The sequence below is a fragment of the Rhinopithecus roxellana genome, chromosome 5, assembly GCF_007565055.1.
Source record: "Rhinopithecus roxellana isolate Shanxi Qingling chromosome 5, ASM756505v1, whole genome shotgun sequence".
Taxonomy (NCBI): domain Eukaryota; kingdom Metazoa; phylum Chordata; class Mammalia; order Primates; family Cercopithecidae; genus Rhinopithecus; species Rhinopithecus roxellana.
Genome location: NC_044553.1, coordinates 136,025,079 through 136,048,655, shown reverse-complemented (window position 1 = coordinate 136,048,655; position 23,577 = coordinate 136,025,079). Strand labels below are relative to the sequence as shown.

Below are 23,577 nucleotides of genomic sequence, written 5' to 3'. Positions count from 1 at the left end.
TTCATCTATCAAGAGTATCTTTACTCATAAATGCTTAATTTGTATTCCAGCCTGGACTCCAGACCAACAAGGATATCCCTATCCAAAACTGCCAAGAGCACTATTTTACCCTACGTGGTTGCTGCATTGACCATTTCACTTTGTTCCGAGATGCATCCCAATCCCCTTACTCTCTTGAGAACTTCCATTTCCCAGGCTCCCTTGCCAACTTGCTGCCAGCTAGGTTTTGCCTGGAGGCAACACTGAGGGATACCAACATACTGGGAGGCAAGAGGAGATGGAAACTCTTCTGCCTCAAACAGCATCTGTGGCTCCCACTCCCAAGTGAAGGGCCCTATGTCTGTGATCTGGCTCCCAGGGAACAAGCTCACCACAGTCTCAGCTACTATCCATGGTCCCTGGCCCTGGGATCTAGAGAACTACATCTTCTCTTTGTCCTCTGCCTTGAGGGTGGCCTTGGCTTCCTGCTGTTGGCAATTGTCTCTCCATCCCATTTGGCTTTTTGGCCATTACATCATTTGTAAACTCCATTTTCTGTGTGAAATTCCCTGTTTGAAATACATAGAGCAAATTCTTTTCACCAACTATACCCTGACTGACAAATAGTTGTCCCCCTTCTCTATAGTTTTGCTTTGCAAGGTTTCAGTTATCCAAGGTCAACTGTGTCCTGAAAATAGGTGAGTACAATACAATAAGACATTTTGAGAAAGAGACCACATTCACCTCACTCTTATTATAATTATATCTTATAATTATATTTTATTATTAGTCTCTTACTATGCATAATTTATAAATTAAACTTTATCACAGGTATGTATGTGTATGAGTCTGTTCTCACGCTGCTAATAAAGACATACCTGAGACTGGATAATTTATAAAAGAAAGAGGTTTAATGGATGCACAGTTCCACATGGCTAGGGAGGCCTCACAATCATGGCAGAAGGCCAAGGAAAAGCAAAGGCACATCTTACATGGTGGCAGGCAAGAGAGCCTTTGCAGGGGAAATGCCCTTTTATAAAACCATCAGATCTTGTGAGACTTATTCACTGTCACGAGAACAGCATGGGAAAGACCTGCCCCCATGATTCAATCACCTCCTACCGGGTCCCTCCCACAACACGTGGGGCTTATGGGGGCTACAATTCAAGATAAGATTTGGGTGGGGAAATAGCCAAACCATATCAGTATGTATAAGAAAAAACAGTGTATATAGGGTTGGGCACTATTTGAGGATTCAGGCATCCACTGGGGGTCTTCGAATGTATCTTTACAGATAAAGGGGAACTACCATATATAGTTAAATATGCCTAAACATAATCACTTAAGCCAGAAACCTAAGACATTTGTCTCCTTCTCATTCATACCAGTCCTTGCCCCCACCCCATGTGTAAAGCTGGTCACAAATCCTGATTATTCTGTCCCTTGAACCCATCCATCTCCCTTACTCCCATTACACTCCTCACTTCACATCATTATTTCTCTCTCAGACCAATGCAGCAGCCCCGCAATTCATCTCCTGGCTACAGTCTTTCTGCCTTCCGATCCATCCTCCAGACTCCCAACAGATTTTTATTTCTAATGCAAATCTGATCATGACAGTCCCCTAATTAAAATTCTTAAATGGTTCCCAATGACTACAGGAAAAAACTCAGATCTGCTCAGATCCACAAATATGTAGTGAGTGTTGGCCATGCATACCATTCTATGCCTTAGCCTGGAATACAAACCCCTCGTGTTCTATCCTACCTACTTTCCCAGCCTCATCTCCACTTCGAGCTCATACCACCGGAACAGGTTGAAGTTATCCAAATACACTCTGTCCTCCAAGCAGTCAGGCCCTCACGCTCACTGGGCTGTCCTTCCGCCGCCTGGCTATCTCAAGAGTCACCATCTTGCTGCAACCCCCTTGGTGCCCCATCCATCCAGGCACAGTGCTACATGGCACTGTGCAAACACACTGTGACTGTTCACATGCCTGTCTCCACTAAATGAGGATTGTCCCAAGATGAAGATGGGGCTCACTCACTCTCGTGTCCCCAGCACCCACCTAGCACAGGGTGCAGAAGACCCTCAACATAGGCATCAAGTTTGGTTAAAGTGAGTTGAAAGAATAAACTAAGAGTCCAGAGTAAGGAAGGGGAGCAAAGGAAGGGAAACAAGAAAAGGAAAGAAAGGAACATACTGACAAATTAAACAGATTGCTGACCTCCCCATGGGGGGTGATGGCTACTGACTCAAGCAGTGGCCGCTCCGCCTCTTCTGCCCTTAGTCTGAGCACAGAGCTAGAAAAGTCCACTAAGGGTTTTCCTAGGACCATTCAGACAGGTGAATTTGTTCATTCCAAGTAAGTACCAGAGAAGCAAACCTGCAACCTGCATAGGTATTTCTACGTGATCTGTATGTCATTTTTTATATCCCTGTTGACCACATGCTCCCTCTTGTTACAATTTAACAAATTAAGATGTAATTTTGTCTACCCCTGTGGCAGACAAAAAAACACACCTTTGGTTTGGCTCATTTCTACAACATCCCTCCCCTGAGGTCCCCTTGGCCCCTAGCAGCCACTCAGTGTGTTTCGAGACTATCACAGGCAGTTCCCAGGGACAAATCAAGAACTAACCCAAGCTGCCACAGGGTTTTGTGGTCACGGAGCTGTTATAACACCTCCTCTGTCGTGATCTCAGCTCTCCTCTCCCACTCTGCTGCTCGAAGGGCCACACTCCACACCAGCCTGAACCAGTTCCATCTAGGCAGCCTGGATCCCAGGGAAATGTGGACCGAGGACACAGGAAGGAGAAAGGGAGGGGAGGGTTCTCACCTCCATCAGGAGAATGTCCTTCGAGCTCTGAGCCCGCACCTTTGGGTGCTGGACCTTCACGGCCACCGTCCGCCCATCATGCAGCACTGCCTTGTGGACCTGGGCCAGGGAGGCAGTCCCCAGAGGGGTGTCGTCGAAGCTCTGGAACAAATCATGGATCTGTCGGGAGTAGAGAGAGAACAGAGCGATTAAAAAAGTGACCCAGTTCAGTGAGAGGCAGTCAGGAAGACGGGCCAGAGTCAGGGATGCCTAGTGCCCCCAGGACAGATTTGTGTGTGTGTGTGTGTGTGTGTGTGTGTGTGTGTGTGTGTGTATGTGTGTATGTTGAGACAGACAGAGTCACGTGATATAGACCAGGCTGGAGTGCAGTGGCATGATCTCGGCTCACTGCAGCCTCCGCCCCCAGGACAGATTGGAGAGAGAGAGAGAGAGATAGAGAAAGTGTGTGTGTGTGTGGTGTGTGTGGTGTGTGTGGTGTGTGTGGTGTGTGTGTGTGTGTTGAGACAGAGTCCCACGCTGTCGACCAGGCTGGGGTGCAGTGGCATGATCTTGGCTCACTGCAGCCTCCACCCCCCAGGTTCAAGCAATTCTCCTGCCTCAGTCTCCTGAGTAGCTGGGGTTACAGGTGTGTGACACCACACCCAGCTAATCTTTGTATTTTTTAATAGAGATGGTGTTTCACCATGTTGGCAGGCTGGTCTCAAATTCCTCACCTCACGTGACCCGCCCACCTCAGCCTCCCAAAGTGCTAGGATTACAGACATGAGCCACTGCACCCAGCCCCAAGGACAGATTTTTTGCTTTATCAGTTGTGTACCAGGACCAGGTCTTGCCTGGTCCTCCGCTGCTGGACATTCACAAACGGTAGGCATATAGAGGGAGGGGGACAGAAGATGTGCATGGAAGGCACATCCTCATACCTGTGCACGGGCCCCTAAGCGCCTCCATCAAAGGTTAAAGAAGTGCTATTCAGAACTGAGTTTTATCTGCCCATTGCACTATCTACCGCTGTGCCTCCTGGGCTCTCACATATGGACAATCCAGCATTAACAGAATGTGGGCCCGGGGCAGCCCAGTATCTCAGCCCCAGACAGGGATCAGACAGAGGACGCTTCCATTCTACCAACCAGGGGAGCTCAAAGAATCCTGGGCGGAGGCCCCAGACCAACAACCACCTTTTGTTCCTGCCTGAGCAGCAGCCTCAACATGGGTCACCAAGTCCACTCCCAGCCTGGCCACTCGAGCAGAGACCCCAGGGCTGCAAGCCAGAACTTTGCTCTAGGTCATCACCTGCGATGCCACGCAAAGTAGGCCTGAGCAAAGCCCTTTGCCTTTTCTGTGCCTTTCTTTTCCTATGAAGTGGAAAATATACTCCTTACTCTTCCTTCTTCTTTCTTCCTTCCCTCCTTCCCTCTTAGAAATGCCATACTGATATTCCTCAAGGAAATAAAATTCCCTGACTTGAGTGGTCACACCTACATGGTCCAGATCCAAATATTCTGCCAACTAGGAAAGAGGCCTCTAAAGGTCTTTTCCAAGATTGGCCAAGGCTGAAATCCTAATCCCCTCCATTTCTTTAAGCCTCTGTACAGCCTCACAATCCTGGAAAGTCCAGACATGCACACACACACATGCACAAGCATGTATAGATGCCTGCTCTCCTGGCCCACCCTCCTAGGCCCTCATGCTTTGAAGTCTATTCAGTCTGCGCAGCCCTTCCTCCCTCAGTCCCCTTTACTGCAGCAGCCACTCTGCCCTGCCCCTCCACCCCTCTCCTTGGACTTCAGATGTCACATGACCCACAGCCACCATCCTCACCCCATTTGCTAGGCTACACCATCACTTTCCTAAACTCCTCTCATAAATCACTCCCTCCAGCCCTGTCATCATTGTTGTAGCTTTCACTAAACTCCATTCCCATTTATCAACATCCTGCCCAGACCAAAGGCCCAGGTCACATGAGGAAAGGCCTATGCTTCTCTGTCAGGAGAGATGGGTATGGGATTCACTTCCCTGGCCCCCTTCATCCTGGTTGGTTTGTTATTTGTATCTCTCCCAGTGTCTGGTTCTCCCTGCTCCCCCAAAAACACACTTGTCTTTCCTCCTCCTTCGTGAGTTCTAGACTCCCAATGGCAAAATTCTTCCCTTGTCATCCACCCAATCACCCTGAGTTTCTCAGCATAAGAACCCTTTATCTTGGGCCTGGACTTGGGATGGGGAAACAACGGGATCATCATCCCTATAAACCCCATTAGGACATCAGCTCCAAGTGGGCAAAGATTTTTGTCTGTTCTGTTCCCTGCTGAATTCCCTGCAACTCCCTAGAACACAGCTGGGACTAGTTGGTGCCAAACAAATTTGTTGAATGACTGAATCCACTATTCCACTGGAGAAGAATTGAATCAACTTTTTCTTCCCTTTGAAATGGCTAGACCTTCCTGTTCCCACATTTCTATGAATCTAAAGACCTCAAACACGCAGCTTTCCAAAATAGAAAAAGCACACCTGTTCCTCCAAAGCAGGTGTGAGGCCCTGGCCTGGCCAATCAGGACCCTGAATATCTCTGGCCATGTGCATTAGTTCAGAGCTGTACAGGTAACTCAACTGGTCCAATCAGACAAAATCATTTTACTTTTGTTTGATATAGAAGGGATGTTTGTCTCAATGGAACTTGACATAAAAATATAAGCCTGGGGTAGAACTGCTGAGGGTCACATAGTAGCAACAAAGAAGAAAGCAGAGTACCAAGAGACAGAGAGAGTGAACCCAGGCCACAATGTTTGAGCCTCTCGATCCAGCCATGCCTGAGTACCGACCCTGTGATTCCTTTGTCTGCTTAGGTCAGTTTCAGTTTTCTGCCACACACAACAGAAGGGGCTCTGAAGGACATAGCATTCTCAGGCCCCAGCAGGCATAAGTGAAAAAAACACAGACATGGTGCCCAGCACCCCTAAGAGACCCAGTAAGTGTGAGTTCCGTCCCCTCCCCACCCCCTTGCTGGGACAGGGACCCAGGAATGGAAGGGAAAGTAAAGCCTCGGCAATGTCCCCAGCTGTTACATAATGAGATCAACACCAAGTCCCTTTGCAAGCTCTCTGGAGTTCCTGAAGGAGCACCAAGCAGAGGGTTTTCTGGAGCAGAGCTGTGAACTCACACCCTCATTTCCCAGGCAGCTAAAATGGCCCAATCTTCCCACTGAAAAGGGATTTGGGGGTCATCTGGCCTCACTCCTTACCCCCAAGCCACCACCTGACTCCCAGGAACATGTGCTCACTGTCTGAGAAGGACAACCAGTCTCCAAGCCCATGTCATTGCAGGGGCACTGCAGAGTCATTGCAACTGAAGAGTGACATGGCATCACTAGGACTGTGTAGCAGGAACAGCTGCCAAGAGCACCCCGCAGGGAGGTGAGGAAAAGAAAGAGCTGAGGTGAGCAGATCCTAATCTCTAGGGTGAGAGGAAGTCTGGTCCACCACATCCCCAGAGGACATGAAGGAGGCCTCCCACAATTCCCCATCCCCACCAGGTGAATCAAGGAGGCCTCAAGAGAGCACCCAAGCCCAGTGGCCAACTCAGCACCTGAACAAGACCCAGCTGTGAGGACTTGCCCCCATCCCCAGTACCACCAACAGAAACAAAGACAGGCAGGGGGAAGGAGGATGCACCCCTCACTGGGCACTGGAAACCTGTCACAGACACCCTACCCCACCCCCTCCCCAGTGTCCCTGCAGCCATCTTTTCCTTCTCTATCAGGAAGCAAGTCACACGCCCACACCCTCCCGTGCTTAAGCAAGCACACACACATACACACACATGATAATTGATTGCTAGTGGATGTTCCTATCTGGCTTATAAAAAAGGCAATTAAAGATTGGTGCTACAGCCTGTAATTAAATATGAATAAAGTATCTCTAAATGGAACCTTGATTCAAAGTGTTCAGTGGAAGTACTTTATGCTGATAGATGGTAAGGAAAAATAGACCCTGTCCCGGAAGCAGAATTATACCCCCCATGCAGCTGAAACAAATGCCACCCCCTCCAATCAGGCCTCGTCCCCCAGCCCTTTCAGCAGAAAACCATTACCAGAAACAAACTGCAGCATTTGCAGCAATTAGATTCAAGCAGGGCCCTCAGCTGCCTCCAGTCACTCACAGAAACTTGCCTCCCTTTCTAAGCCTTTCTTTCCCCATTTCTTTCTTCCCCCACCCCTCCGCTCTGGGTCTAGCGGCAAAATCAGTTAAGTAAAACAACTGCATTTTAATATGACTAGTTACGTGCTTTTTAATTACTGTCGGCCCATGATTCAAATATATCGATGTCCCTGTCTGGAAAAGGAAAAATAATCAGAAAAAGAGTTTCTCTGGCTTTTTATCGTTTGGTTTCTCTCTCTCTCTCTCTCTCTCTCTCTCTCTCTCTCTCTCTCTCTCTCTCTCTCTCTCTCTCTCTCTCTCTCTCTCTCTCCTCTCTCTCTCTCTCTCTCTCTCTCTTTCTCTCTCTCTCTCTGTGTGTGAAGCAGGGAAGTGTTTGTCATTTAATGAGCAAAAAAGCACCAGGGGCGTAAGAAAAAATGTGTCATCCCCTAGGGGCTTGGCAAATCCGGGGCAGTTAAGTCCTCAGCAGTCTGGCTTCATGAGCCTGGGAATCAGGAGACCAAGTGACATCATACCCGAGTCAAAGGGCAGAGTAAGGGACTATCCAGAAACTCCACCCTGCAGAGTCCCATGAAGCCAGGGCAGTGTTACCAAACTGCCACACTGAGCAGCCAAGCACCAGCCAAGACCAAAATAAGGGGACAGGAAGCCAGGATCTTCTGGAGAAACCACACTATGCCTCCTGGGGAGTTTTGCTTAGAGTATCTTAAACAGCCCCTCCAGATGCTGCAGCGTGGCCAGCCTCGGGGCCCTCAGGGAAGGGGCTCCCCAGTCACAGGATGGGGGACGGCTGAATTCTTCCAAGATGGCCCATTTTCAAATACTCCAGCCTGTTGTTCCCATACTCGGTCACGTCAGGCCAATTTTGGTTTTAGAAACTACATCACCGTATCAATAATGCATCTCACAAACCCCGAACTGCCTGGCTCCAGATGCAGAAGGAAGCCTGCCTCAAAGCAGGCAAGCCCAGGCCTGGACGCCAAGACCAAGCAGTTCCCACTTAGGGCACCTGGGGCAGAACCAAATCGGGGCAGGTTACCATGGCATCAGCAGCAAACAACATCTGGCTCCTGCAAGTCTCGAGTTGGCCTGCCCTACACCTGGCTGGGTGCCAGCTGCCATCCACTGGAGCCTGGTGAGCAGAGACAAGTCTCCGTCTGCACTAATGGAAGTGGTTGGAGAGAGTTTCACCCCCCTCTCCCACCCCCAGCCTAAGGCAGACACAATAACTCCAGCTATCTAGGACTCTGCAAAGCTCTGATGTCTGCCTTGGGCAGAAAACCCACCACCACCTCTCCACCACCTCCATTTGGAACCCATCCAGTTCTCCCTGCACCACTTCCCAGGGGCCTGCCCCAGATACCCCTATATCTTATCATTGCCCTATCAGCCAATACCCGCTTTTGCTGCAATCCTGCCCCTCCCCTTTAAACATGTCTGATTTGTAACCCACCTCTTCAGGATTATTCTTATATCTTCCAAGGTGACACCTGACGGTGACAGCAAGTAAGTGGCACAAGCACACTCACTTCCCCGTGGTAGTTTTAAAATATGTTCACAATGGCCAGGTATGGAGGCTGATGCCTGTAATCCCAGCACTTTGGAAGGCTGAAGCAAGGGGACTGCTTGAGGCTAGGAGTTCAAGATCAACCTGGGCAACATAGCAAGATCCTGTCTCTATAATTAATTAATTATTAGGGAGAAAAAGGGTGAGAAACCACTGGAATGTCCTAAGCATGGTGTTAACAGAATATTTTGGTACCAACTGGATGTTAAAAATTAATTAACTAAATGAAACATGTCCACAAATGTTTAAATACTCCTCCCTTTGACAGGGGGCACCTATTCCCCTCCCTTTAGTGCGAGCTGGAATTAATGACCCACTCCCAACAAAGAATACATGGAAGAAGTGATAGTGTGTGACTTCCAAGACTAAGTCATAAAGGCGGTGACAAGCCTCTCACTCACCCTTGGATTGCTTGCTCTGGGAGAAGTGAGCTGCCATGACATGGTGACACTCATGCCGACTGCAGAGAGGTCCATGTGGCAAGGAACCGAGGCCTCCTGACAACAGTGAGCCGTCTTGGAAACAATCCTCCGGCCCCTGCCAGGCCTCCATAGGACTGCAACCTCACGACTCAGCCAGAGCCTCCCAAATTCCTGACCCACAGAAACTGTAAGATAACAAATATTTATTGATTTAAGTCACTAAGTTTTGGAGGTGGGATGTGGGTAATTTGTTATGTGGCAATAGCTAACTAATACTAGTAACTATTACTAGATGCCAGACATCACTAGTCCATTCCTGATGAGCCCAGGTGGTGCCTTGGAATCTCAACACAGTGCCCCAGGCAGCCACTACAAATTGACCCGAGTTCATATATGAAATGAAACCAATTTGCTATTCCTTAGCCTAAGCCGACCAGTCAACACATATTTACTGCAGGACCATCATATGACAGGAACCATGTTAATTACATAGAGTGTACTTAACATAGTCTCTGGCCGTGAGGAGGCAACAGCCTCTCAGAAAAACACACTTGTATTTTAGCAGGGCCTGCTGGAGATAGTGCTTCCTGCACATTGCTGCTTCCTCCAATCCTGAAAGAAATGTCCAGCAAGGTAAGAAGGGGACACCTCTGATGTGACCATGGTGATCAGAGGGGAGAACAGGCATCAAGTGTGACTCTCCCTCCTCACTCCTTGTCCGGACCTCCACCCCACTTAACAGCTGCCCTGCCTCAAGGTGGGAATACCCCTCATCACCAGCTTTCCACTCAGAGCAATTTATTATAATAAAAATAATAATGGCAATAACAGCTCAAGGACACTCCGACCTTGTCTTCCATGGAGTTTGTGTTCTTTCTGGGGTCCAAAAGATCAAACTACTGGTTCTGCAGAGCCATTAGCTATTGCTGTTGCCAAGCTGAAAAGAAAATGAAGGGCCAGCAGCAGAACCTGAGGCCCTCCTGACAAGGGCCAACCCCAGAAATTACAAAACTGTTCCTGCACTGAGGCTGGCACAATGCTTGCCAATTGCTGAAGGGCCTCCTGGCACAAGGCCATTGCCCACATGGCTCTGTCAAGGGCATCACAGGTCAGACCAAGCTTCTTTCCTCCCTCAAGATGGTGACCAGCGGCTGACAGGTAGGGAAAAAAGAAGCCAGGGGCACCCATACTCCAGGATGGCTGTGTGTGCACTCTGAGACACGCCCAGCAGCTCGTCAGGACAGTCTAGCCTGAGAAGCTATAAGGCTTGGTGATTCCAGTGCAGGTTCTAGGTCAAACTGCCAAGGCTCAAATCCACTGTACTTCAGTTTCCTTATCTGTAAGATGGTTATTTTAATATTGACCTCATAGGGTCATATGAAACCACATACATAAAGGGTCTAGAATAGAGCCTATAGTAGCCCCCCAATAACTGCAGTAGCAGTGGGTGACTCATGCGATGCCTCCAGTTATGAGGGCAGAGTGCTACAATGAGAGTGCTGGGCACAGAGTCAGCAGTTCTGGCCTCTCAGTCTGGTTCCATCAGTGAGTGTTAACTACCATTCTCATTTCCCCAGAGACTGCAATGACCTCCTCACCGGCCTGCCCTTTCTCTTCCAATCCAGCCTCCACATGCAGCTAGGGTGAGTTTCCCAAACTTAAGCTGATCTCTCTGCATAAGTCACTACACCAGCTTCCCAGAGCCAAAATCCTGAACATGACCCATGGGGTCTGACCCGGCCTACCTCTTCTGCCCCACCCTCCTCCCTCCACTAGTAACATATGACCTCGTTCAGCCACCAACATGCTCTCTGCATGCCCCATGGGGCCTTTGCACACACTGTCCCCTCTGGCCAAAAGGCTCCCTTCCCCCACTCATTCTTCCAATCACAGCTGAACCATCACCTCCTCAGAGAAGCCTCCCCTGTGTACATTCTCAGGGTTCATGCACCTTCCTTGAGAGCAATCGCCACGGCTGCTCATTTACCTCTTTATATTTGCTTAATTTTCCTCTTCTCTTCTAGACTACAGACGTCTGCTTTTGCTCAGCACTGTATCAAAAGCACCTTATACCTGATGGGACTTGGTAGGTATTTCCTAACGGATGAATGGAATTAAGGTTAGAATATCCCTGTCCTCATCAGGGAGAGGGGACTTTGGGCCCTCCAGCTGATCCAGGGTAGCTGAAACACCTCCCAGAAGTGGCTAGAGTTCCTTCACGGTGGCTGAGGGGCCTCCCGGGTGCTGGGTACCTTGAGAGCTGTGGATGAAGGGACTCTATGGAAATGTTGTGATAATAATGATTAATAAAAAGCAGATAAACACCCAGTGTGGCTGGCCAGTCTGGGAAGCCATCCATTAGAGCTGTCATTCATTCGTGGTGGGGGAGGGGACAGTCCAATCAGATCTCCTCAGTTTAAGCAAACCTTCTGTAAATTGTAGGCCACGGGCACTGACATTTGATAAATTATTCTTCATAATCCACCGTTGGCTATCATAAATCTAATCTTTCAGCGTTCCCCATCTTAATAACTCCTATAGCCTCACAGGGTGACATATCTATGTCCCTGCCTGTGACAGAGATCTCTGGGGTAAAAGAGACCAGAGGTCCTGGACAGAATGCAGTATGAAGCCAGAGACCCCCAGAGCCAGGTCCCAGCCCAGGCAGATAACCCCTGGGTGATCCAAATACTGAGGCAATGAGCCAGCCTTGAGCCCCAGAGGCCAAGTGCTTATGCCCCATCACAGTTGAGAGAGGTGGGACCAGGAGATTGGACCCAGGCAAGCCGGGCCCTGCACCACCACTGCAAGCCTGCCCACATGAGAACTCACCACCTCCCCGTTGAATTTGAACTTGGGTCAATACAAGGGAATGTCAGAATATCTTTGCCCTGCACGGACTGAATGCTCAACCATGGGTAGTTCCTTATACCTGGGTAAGGTCTGGTCCCTTCAAAATGTTTGTATGTAATTCTCAACCCTCTCTTGAGGTTAGAGGAGATATTACAGCCTATATTTTATAGAGGAGAATATATTCGCTACGGGTCATTCATTTATCTATCCAACAAATGTTTACTGAGTGACTAATACATGCAGGGCATGATGCTAATCACTGGGCATTTGAGGAGTGAGTCCAAAGTTCAGCCATCACCCTCTGGAGTTATGGCTAGAACTTAAAAGTCAAGGGAAGGAGATAGAAACTAACCACATAATCACAAATAAAAGTAAAATGGCCAACTCTGACAAGGGCGATGAAGGGAGAGCTGGCACCGTAAAGCCTATGCTCAGGGGCTGAACCTGGTCAGGGAGAGCAGAGAGAGCTTCTCTGAGAAGATGACAAAGAGTGGAGATCTGAAGGCTAAGGAGCCAGTTAACTAGCTGAAGAAAGGAAGGAGAAGCTGGCCAGGTGTGGTGTCTCAACATCTGTAATCCCAGCACTTTGGAAGGCCAAGACAGGATGATCGCTTGAGGTCAGGAGTTCAAAACCAGCCTGGACAACATAATGAGACCCCCATCTCTACAAACAAATAAAAAATTAACCAGGCATGGGGGCACACACCTGTAGTCCCAGCTATTTGGGAGGCTGAGGCGGGAGAATTGTTTGAACCCAGGAGGTAGAAAAGCCTTCCAGGCAAAGGGGAACAGCATGTATGAACCATGAATAAGGGGAATGAGATACAGAGACTGGAGAGAGCCAGAAATACAAAGGCCAGCAACTCCCAAGCTAGGAATCCAGACTTAGTTTCCCCGTTTCCCCCTTGAGAAGGGGTCCCCATCCACAGCTCCTGCCCACTGAGGTGAACGCCCAGCCACAAAGGCTCACATTCATTTCTGATGAGGGCCATGAATTCTAAAACCTGACAGGTTCACCCTTACGAAACCCCAAAGGACTTTTCCAACAACCCTCAGTTGTTCCTACATCCACAAAGCACAGCATCCTTCACTTAGAGCAGCTCCATTTGCTATCAGGACAGACGTCCTGGGCTTCAGGAGGTAGCAAAATGCTACACAGCAAATGTGCCTAAACTATGTTGCTTGCCTCAGAGCCAAAAGCAAGTGAATACCAAAACCCTTTGTGTTTTTGTTTGTTTTTGAGACAGAGTCTCACCCTGTTGCCCAGGCTGGAGTGCAGTGGCATGATCTCAGCTCACTGCAGCCTCCACCTCCCAGGTTCAAGCGATTCGCTTGCCTCAGCCTCCCAAGTAGCTGGGACTACAGGTGTGCACCACCACACCTGGCTAATTTTTATATTTTTAGTAGAGACAGGGCTTCACCATGTTGGCCGGGATGGTCTTGAACTCCTGACGTCAGGTGATCCACCCGCCTTGGCCTCCCACAGTACTGGGATTATAGGCATAAGCCACTGTACCCAGCCCCAAAGCTCTTTGTACATGCAAGGATGTTGCACCCAGTAAAAAAGCTTTCTGGATTCACTTGGCATATGATACCAGCAGTGCCCAAGAATTTTACAGGGAAGTAAACCCAGGCGCCATGGATCTACCGGGGAGACAAAGCCCACACTTGGGAGGTGGGGGTTGGCAGCCAACATAACTCTACTGGCTCAGCCCAGCAAGCAGAGCAGTGATTAAGAACACCAGCACTGGGGTCAGCAACCCAACCCTCTCTGCCATGGTAGAGCTATGGTTTACTGGGGCGCATGCCCATTCATTGACATGTTGCCTATGGCTGCACTTGTGCCACCACTACAGAGGTAACCAGTTGTGACAGAGAGATGGTATGGCCTGCAACAGCTAAAACATTTATTATCTGACCCTGTGGTAGGCAGAAAATGAGCCCCCCCAAAGATGTTCACCTTCTGTGGCAAAAGATACTTTACAGGTGTGCCAAAGGCAAGGCTTTTGAGGTGGAAAGATGAACCTGGATTATCCAGGTGGGCCCAATATCAACCCAAGAATCCTTACAAGAGGGAGGTAGGAGGGCCAGAATTAGAGAAAGAGATGACATGACAGGTGCAGAGGTGACAGGGTGAAAAAGGCAGAGGGAGACTGGAAGATGCTATACCACTGGCTGTAAAGATGAAGGAAGGGGCCACAGGCCAAGGGAGGCAGGTGGCTTCTAAAAGCTGGAAAAGGCAAGAAAAGGGAGTCTCCCCTAGAGCCTTTAGAAGGAATACAGCCCTGTCAACACCTTAATTTTCAGACTGCTGATCTGCAGGATAAGATAATAAATGTGTGTTGACTGACACCATGCAATGCGTGGTCATTTGTGACAGCGGCCAATAGGAGCCTCATACAGGCCCTTTACAAACTTTATGGATTGGTGATTAGAGCGCTAGTGTCACGCTCTCAGTGGAAGTCTGTTTTAAGTCTTTTGCTATATTTTCTAGGGTCGTAGTGGGGCTGGAAAGCTGGGGAGTGAGACGAGGGGAACATAGGTCAAGTGTGAACCCCAAGATGTGAGACCACAAAGGGGAACATCACAGCTTCCTAGTTCTGCCATGCCAGGCAAGGACACCTGAAACCAGTCCCTGTTTCCCTCCCAGGCTTCCTCCTCAATGTCATTCCTTCCCAGCACCAGGGCCAAATGCTCAGCCCTGCTCAGATGAAGCGACATCTTCCTCTCTTCCCAAGGAGCCCAATTTCCTCTGCCGCCTCACATGCAGGCAGCTGTCCTTGGTTCACACACAGCAGTGGGGCCAGGCCAGACTCTCATCACTATGAGGACTCCATGGTGGATGTGCAGGAGCAGCTCCAGCTGTTGAAATAACAGCCTCGGCCGGGTGCGGTGGCTCACACTTGTAATCCCAGCACTTTGGGAGGCCGAGGTGGGTGGATCACGAAGTCAGGAGATCGAGACCATCCTGGCTAACACGGTGAAACCCCGTCTCTACTAAAAAACAAAAAATTAGCCAGGCGTCTTGGCGGGCGCCTGTAGTCCCAGCTATTCGAGAGGCTGAGGCAGGAGAATGGCGTAAACCTGGGAGGCGGAGCTTGTGGTGAGCCGAGATCACGCCACTGCACTCCAGTCTGGGCAACAGAACGAGCCTCCGTCTCAAAAAAAAAAAAAAAAAAAAAAGAAAAGAAAAGAAATAACAGCCTCTCCATCCACAAACCCGGTAACAGGGAAACACACTCACCCCAGAGCTCTCATTAGATCAGGGTGCTTTTTTTTTTTTTTAGTATCTAGAAACCAGGGACCCTAGGCTGTTTAGCCTCTCAATGCTGAACCCTACATTGCTCAGTGCCACCTGCCAGCTTTCTGACCACAACCCACTCGCTCCTACCCTGAGGAAAGAGGGGGCAACTATGCAAATTCCAGCATTGTACAAAATTCCTTCCCCAACTGCCAGCAGGATGACCCGCTAACACCCCCCACTGTGCATGCCAGAATCCAGGGAGGTGACTGTGGCACCTCCACCTCCTCCACACCTCTCCATGTAACCTATCCTTGAGTCCTGTGGTTTCCATCTGCAAATATGCCAGTCCTCTCCTCTCCACTTCCCTATGTCCAAGCCACCATCCCCTTTTGCCTGGATGACCATAACTGCCCCGTAACTGGTCTTCCAGTGAGTTCTACTCTTGTTCCCCACACCAGCCTTGGACCCCATCAGCACACCCAGCTCAGCTCTCCAGCCTCATCTTTCAGGGTCTCTGCCTGCCCTGCTGCCACCAAGCCCCTCCTGTCTCTGGACAGACCCGGCTCTTTCCCATCCTGAGGTCTCTGCATTCTTGTTCTCCCTGTCCCATCCACCTGTCCCTTAACCATCCTCTGGTCTCAGCTTCAATACTGCAACCTCCCTGCAGTCACTCAAGTGCCAAGAGGAAAAGTCTAGGGCACTTTATCACAGGTGTTATTAAAGCTTTATTTTTCTCCTCACACATTTAACAGCTGCTCTTCCCCTATAAATAGATCATAGTGCCCTGATGGTAGATTGTTCACCCACATAACCCCTGGGGCCAGCACATAGAAGCGCGATAAATACCTGCAAAGTCAAACAATGAATACACAGGATTGGTGAACTCCCAGCAGGGGGAGGGGACACACAGAGTCCACATACAGTAGCCCCTGCCTGTGGACACCCAAGCCATCCAGACCCAGCACCTGCCCCACCCCAGCCTGGGAGACACAGGCCTCTCTAGTCTGGCCTCAAGGTTCAGACCCCACCCTCAGGTGATACTATAAAGGACATCTTCAGTCCTGCCCCAAAGGCCTTCTCCATGCCTTCATATACATTCTCCTCTTGACCACACTAAAGTTCTGCTCACGTCTCACCTCCTCCAGAAAGCCCCAATGACCCCTCCTACAACCCTATTTGTGGATTCCAAGAATCCCCAAATGCTGTAGCCCAAACCTCAGATAACCTTGTCTCTTCTAGTGCGGACCTCTTTCAAAGTGAAGTCTGTAACTCTTTCCGTACCTGAAATGTAAGCTCCTCAGAGGCACCAGGGTGGTTGTGATGAATCAAGAGGACTCAAGCAAAGCCGCCCATGCAGTTCCTTCCTCCAACCCTCTTGCCCTATTTGTACCACTGGGAAAGAGTTTTGCACTCTCAGCAAGAGTACGGGGACGGGGGACAGTCTAGTCCCACAGTCCCACCTCTGCCACCACCCAGCTATGGGACCTCAGCGAAGTCACCTCACCTTGGGTCTTAGTTCCTCACTTGTAAAAGCAGAGTGTTCGAGTACTTGATCCTGGTTAGCCTTTCTAATGCCATGATCCTGTAACTCCCACCTTCCATCCGAATGGTAGCCCGGTGTATTCATCTGTTCTTACACTGCTAATAAAGACATACCCAAGGCTGGGGAATTTATACAGAAAACAGGTTTAACTGACTTATAGTTTAGTGTGGCTGGGGAGCCCTCAGAAAACTTATAACTGTGGCGGAAGGGGAAGCAAACACTTCCTTCTTCACATGGTGGCAGGAAGAAGAAGAATGAGTGCCCAGTGAAGGGGGAAGTCCCTTAGAAAACCATCAGATTATGTGAGAACTCACTCACTATCACAAGAACAGGACGGGGGAGCTACAATTCCAGATGATATTTGCGTGGGGACAGAGCCAAAGCATATCACCCAGCATCATCCCAGCAAACCTACACACACACACACGTGCACACATTCAAACACAAGTACATATTCCAGTCCAGTGCTCCACCTGGGGTCAGGCTACACTGCCTGGTTACATGCAGGCACACACACACACACACGCACACTCATGCACAAGCCAGCAGCTGCCAAGGCTTCCCTTCCAAAGTGGCACAGGTAAAGCCACGGATGAGCTCCCCTCGAACAGGGCCTCCCATGGCATAAATCACCAAGGAGGCCTGGCCTGGGAAATGGGCTTGTTTCTGAAGCTCCATGAATAAAGAAGCAGGCACAGCTGGCCTATTCATAATCAGCATAAAAAATTGATTAGCCCTTTCCAGATTAAACATTATTGTTTTAACAGTGAACATAAATCAGCAAGACGTGGAGGTCTCGGCTCCCTCTGCTGCCAAGTGGCAGCAGCAGGTAGAAAGCGGTGGGGAAGAGGTAAGGGATAAGAGACTACTTACTGGTTACAGTGTATACTGCTTAGGCGACAGGTGCACTAAATCTCAGGATCGCCACTAAAGAACTTACCCATGTAACCAAAAACCACCTGTACCCTAAAAACTATTAAACCTTAAAACATTTTTAAAAGCAGTGGGGAGGCTGGGCATAGTGGCTCACTCCTGTAATCCCAGCACTTTGGGAGGTCAAGGCTAGGAGGTCACCTGAGGTCAGGAATTCGAGACCAGCCTGGCCAGCATGATAAAACCCCGTCTCTTCTAAAAATACAAAAAATTAGCTGGGCATGGTGGTGGACGCCTGTAATCCCAGCTACTCAGGAGGCTGAGGCAAGAGAATCACTTGAACCCAGGAGGCAGAGGTTATAGTGAGCCAAGATCATGCCACTGCACTCTAGCCTAGGCAACAAGAGCGAAACTCCATCTCAAACCAAAAAAAAGGAGTGGGGAAAGGGGACCCGGGGGCAGCAGTAGACCCAGCTCCAAGGAGGCAGGCAGGAGAGCAAGAGGGCACCCCTACTCTCCCCCAAGGCCAGCCCCCCACCAGAGAGCACAGAGGGATAGCACCTTTCCCAGGGGTAAGACAGAGAAGAGCCTAACACCCCACTTCCCCCTTCTCCTCGGCCACCTTATGATTGGCTTTTAAGGAACACAGGTCAGAGGCCAGCCCAGAGCGGAAGGCAAGATGTGGGGTCAGAGGAAAGGTGCTGGCCCCGCCCAACCTCACAGGCAGGTCTCCCGGGTCACTTGCCTCTTAGAAGCAGCCTGTGTAACTGAAGTGTGTATCTCTGGAGTTCAGTGACACTCAAGTTCAGTTTCTGGCTCAGCCATCGTCCTGCTGTGTGACCCTGAGGAAGTTACTTAATGTCTCGGAGTCTCAGCGTCTATGTCTGGAAGTGATGGGAAAGGGATGCCAATCTCTCGGAGCTGTGTGAGGACTAGATAAGACCATGTGTTTGAAAACATCTAATTCATGCCCAGGACAGAGGAAAAGCTAAATATTCAGTTCCTTGACCTGCGAGAGTTCCTCATCTGCCTGCCCTGCCTCCCGCTTAGGAATGCTGACAGAAGGTGTAAGCTGCTAGGATGAGAAACCTTTGTGAAAAGCACAGGACCCTTTGCAAAGAGCCACAGAATGCTGGGGTTAGAAGTCTGGGTTCTGAAGCCAGACCTGACTCTGCTCACATTCTCTGAGTGACTCAGGCATGAGACCTAACATCTCTGGCCTCAGTTTGCACCTCTGTGAAATAGGAATAATAAAAACAGTACTTACTTTCACAGAGCAGTTGTGAGGCTTGTAGGAGATGATGCTGGCCTAGCCCTGACAGTGCTCCACCTGCTCCCCTCCAGCTCCTGCATAACCCCCAGGATTTGCATCTGTGCCAGAGACTCCCTGGGACTTCCAAGTCTCAGGAAGTATCAGCCCCCAGGAGCAGCTGTCAGTTAAAGAAGTTAGGGCCAGGCACTTTGGGAGGTCAAGATGGGCAGATCACCTGAGGCCAGGAGGTTGAGACCAGCCTGGCCAACATAGGGAAACCCTGTCTCTACTAAAAACACAAAAATTAGCCTGGCTTGGTGGCACATGCCTGTAATCCCAGCTACTTGGGAGGCTGAGGCGGGACAATCGCTTGAACCCGGGAGGTGAGGGTTGCAGTGAGCAGAGATCATGCCACTGCACTCTAGCCTGGGCAACAGAGTGAGACTCTGTCTCAAAAAAAAAAAAAAAAAAAAAAGAGAAGTTAGAAAGTTGTTGTATGAATGAATATCCTACCTTGGCCCTTGGGTGGGATGGGTGAAAGGAACGTATTTGACAACATTTCCAAGTCTGCCCACAGGACTGACCTGATTTTGCCCACAGTAGCCACTGGTTTAAGAGCAGAGAGTTACCAGCTGCCTCCTCCTTCCTGAACCACGTCCCCACTTCCCTACTGGCAGCATCTGAGCATCCCACAAAATCACTTTTACTCAAATTATTGTTTGTTTTTAGGAAAGCCCAAACTAAGACAAGCACATATCCCTCACTCATTTGGCCATGTTGGCCTGTATGTTCATTGTACATGTGGGCAGGCCTAAGGCTCCTCTAACAAGCCATCCCTTCTCCCAGGGCTAGCACCAGGAAGAACAGGCCTCTGGGTCACGAGGAGACAGGGAGAGGCATCAGAAGCCACTGCAATCACATCCACTCTGCCCATACTGACAGCCCCAACCTTGAGCAGCCTCCAGGGAGACCCATTCCCTATCTCCCTGGGGAAGAGAAGGAAGCCCACGAGTTCCAGTCAGGGAGGAAATGAGGGCTCTGTGACCCCTGTGGCAGTCTCATAAGGCATGGGGCCAACTGCCAAGGCAGGTCCTTCAAGAGCCGTGACCACGGTGTTTGTCCTCCAGGCTATGGCCTCCTGACGCACTGCCCAGCCTGGGACACTCACGCTCTGAGCTCCAGGGAGATGTTGAGGGGAGGAAAATGGCACCTGCCCCAGCTTAGGGAGACAGCTAAAAAGGCTCCATAGGGAGAGCTCACCTCTGCCGGATATGGATGATGGAAAGAGCCTCCTCAAAGGGCCCCTCCTTGGGAGCCCTCCATCCATCCTACACCATGAGCTCACTTTGCCTCAAATGTCTCTTTATCAGTCTTGGGCACACACAAGAACACACACACACTATTAGCCGATTTGACTTTACTTCTAAGACCTGGGGCCTCAGAAGATACCCTAAAACTTGCCACAGCAAGACCCAATGCCTATGGCTCTCTTTACTGTCCCCCAGAAATCAGCCCTTCTGCAGGGCTAGGAGCTGCAGAGCAGGAAGAGTGGAGATGTCATCATCAGAGCTCCAATTCTGGTTCTGCTTCTTACTAGCTATGTGAACATGGCTGTTACCCTCTCAGGGCCTCTGCCTCCTCAACTGGAAAACCAGAATGGTAATCTACCAGCCTTGCAGTTATTGTAAAGGTTACAAAACAATATCTGTAACACATCCAGCCAATGTACACTACATAACAAGTACCAAATAAACACAACCATATGTTATTATCCACCAACACTAATACCTACCATCTTGTCTGCCTTTACCCATCTGTGTTGGTCTGTTCTCATGCTGCTATAAAGAAATACCTGAGGCTGGGTAATTTATAAAGAAAAGTGGGGTGGGGTGGAGCAGACACTATTTAAGCCAGTACAACATGTGACTTAGGCTAAGTCAATCGGAGTCCTGAAATTGGGGAGCAGGGTCAGGCCCTCTTAGGTGTGAAGCTGAGAAGACGTGAGGGTAAAAGCTGCCAATGGTAGCTGGTCATGGAGGGAAGCAGCTGATGCATAGAGAGAAGTTGTCAGGAGAGATACAAGAGTCCCAGAAGAGAGCCCCAAGGCCCAACTCTAGCCCAACCCTATCTACAATGCAACACATCTCCTTTTCTGCCTTGGCTCATTCAAGCTGGAGTTAAGATTCTGACTACAAAAGACCTAATGCACCCATCTGCTGTGGGCTGAACCGTGCCCCCCAAATATTCATATGTGGAAGTCCTAACCCCAGCCTAGAATGTGACCTGATTTGGAAATGACGTCATTGCAGATATATTCATAATTAGTTAAGACGAGGTCACACTGGAGTAGCACAATCATAATCCAATATGACTATGTCCCTATAAAAAGGGGAAATTTGGACACAGAGCCAGACACCCACATGAAGAGGATACCATGTGAAGATGAAGGCAGAGATCGGGGAGATGCATCTCCAAACCAAGGAACACCAGAGATTGCCAGCAAACCCCCAGAAGCTGGGGCCGAGGCCTGGAACAGATCCTCCCTCACGGCCTCAGAAGGAACCCACCCTGCTGATACCTTGATTTCAGACCTCTGGCTTCCAGAACTGTGGGACAATACATTTGTTGTTTAAGCCACAGGTTTGGGACTAGCCCTAGAAAACCAATACGCCATCCGACCAAAGCTCCCTGCCACTCCAGGTCAGCTTGTCGGCTCTCTGGGCATTGAATTACCTGTGGTCATCACTCACCACCAACTGCCAACCCTGTGTGCCCTCAGAATTCCCTCCTCAAATCTCACTCATCCTTCAAGGACCAGTTCAAAGCCCAAACCCCCACCACCAGGAACCCGCCTCTGAACTTCCCCTGAACTTCCCATCCATCAGCCCCACAGCTGAGGGCTTAATTGTTCTCTAATTACTCCCTCTGTGCGGGGTTCTGCCTGCTTGGCTTTGGAGGGAGGGGCACGGCATTAACATTCTGTGTATCCCCCGCTGCAGTGGCACATGGGTAAGAGAAGAGCAGTTGCTCCACAAATCTGTATTCTCTAGGTGAGCAAACCAACAAGTGGTGGGCCCCAACCTTCCCAGGGTTAGTGAATGGGGCCACCGTGGGCTGAGGCCTTTTATCTGCAGGAAGTGGGAAGGGAACAGTCCAGACACACCAGCCGATCAGAGGGCTTGGGCACGACGCTGTGCACTAGATCCCAAAAGAGGGGAGGCACCCCACGTCCAGCCTGTGGACCAAGAGTGAACTGGTGAGCACATTAGTATAATCACCCCAAACCACTGGCAGAAGGACAAAAAGAACCATAGGATCCTGGACTTAGGAAAAATACGGCTTCCTCAAAGTCCACAGGAAACCACAAGGTCCCAAGGCCGATGAAAGCTGCGGAGGCCCACTGGGTGCCTCTGACAGCAAGGCCAGCCCGATTACTCAACGGAGTGCTGCCCTCTCTTCTGGGCACTGAGCTTCCATCTGAAACAGAATAGTCCAGGAGAAAGAGCACCAGATCAGGAATCAGGAGACCTGGGTTCTAGTCCTATTTCTACCACCAACCAGTTGTGTCATTGAACAAGTGACTGCCCCTCTCTGAGCCTCAGTTTCCTCACCTGTGAAATGTGGGGGTTGCATTAAATGATTTATAAGCCCTCACGACCCGTGAGTGATTCTCCCAGATGACTTTTGTCCAAAGCACTTGCCACTGAACAGAAGGTGAACAGAGTCAGTATTTGTTAAACCTCAGGAAGATCAAGGCACCAGGCAAGGTGCTGGATACAAGATGAGGGTGCCGGTCTTACTGCCAAATTTCATCCTCACAACGACTCTACACGTAATAAGCACAGCTGACAGTGAACTGGCATTTACAATTCACCAGGCGGTGCACTGTGGCTGGGATACAGCATTCAATCCTCACCACCGCCCTGTTCATGGGAAGCCTCTCTTACCACCCCTGTTTACACACGAGGAAACCAAGTCTCAGCAAAATCACAAAACTTACCCAGGATGACATAGAACATGGTGACACTGGGATTCGAGGTGCAGGACACAGGCGGGGAGCAGGGCAAAGAGAGGGGACAGGCCTGCAGGAGGGCAGTGGTCACAGGGAGGAGGCCGGGCCAGATGGGCCATCAGCAGGAAGCGCAAGCCAGGGCCACCTCAACCATTGCCTTGCCTCTCCCGCAGTGACTAACGGCAGGCCATCCGTCCGCGCTGACAGCAATGCTTCCTGCCATCCATCTCCCACTGGTTAAATTGCAATTTTATGGCCAAAATCTCTCTCTCATAATTGATAAAAATCTTCTTTTGATGTCAGCATTATTGGGGGGGAAATGGGTTTTTTTCTTCTTCATTATGTTTTTAATACAAATGTATTTTTTATTGAGAGCTGCTGGGAAGGCGGGATGAGGCCCAGCCGGGAGGAGGTGATCCCACTCCATGGCCCCCAGTTCTCCTACACATGGCTTCACAGCCACCAGATCCTTCTGTTCCATTCCCAGAATACTCATCTGGTACCCTTCTCAGGGACAGTCTAGGGAGACAAACCAGATGCCTGAACAAACAAAGGTGGTGCTCAGGACCAGGGAGAAGCAAGTCTACAGATCGCCGCAGGCTTCCAGGAGGGCTTCCAGGTAGCGTTGGGCCTGTGATGCAGCCTGGGCTGGTAGAGGGTGAGCTGACCTCATCTGGACGTCCAGCATGGGAGAACGGCACTCCAAGGGGCAGAGCCAGGGCACTCCAGGGGGCAGGGACCCCAGGGGCTGGTACAGTACCAGGCACAGAGGAAGTGCTCAGTAAATGCACATGAGTAAACAAGAGGAGGATGGGGAGAAGTTGGATCAGTGCTGGAAAGAA

The 23,577-nt window shown here is 49.9% G+C and overlaps 1 protein-coding gene across 3 annotated transcripts in view; it reads right to left on the bottom strand.

Annotated features, from left to right (window-relative positions):
* ADCK1 (aarF domain containing kinase 1) overlaps window positions 1–23,577 on the bottom strand; it is a 130,300-nt gene that overhangs the window by 43,975 nt on the left and 62,748 nt on the right. For all 3 annotated transcript variants that reach the window (XM_010382730.2, XM_030931535.1, XM_030931536.1), the window contains exon 5: window positions 2,819–2,977. In XM_010382730.2, coding sequence (XP_010381032.1) covers window positions 2,819–2,977 — 159 coding nt within the window. The remainder of the gene's footprint in view (window positions 1–2,818; window positions 2,978–23,577) is intronic.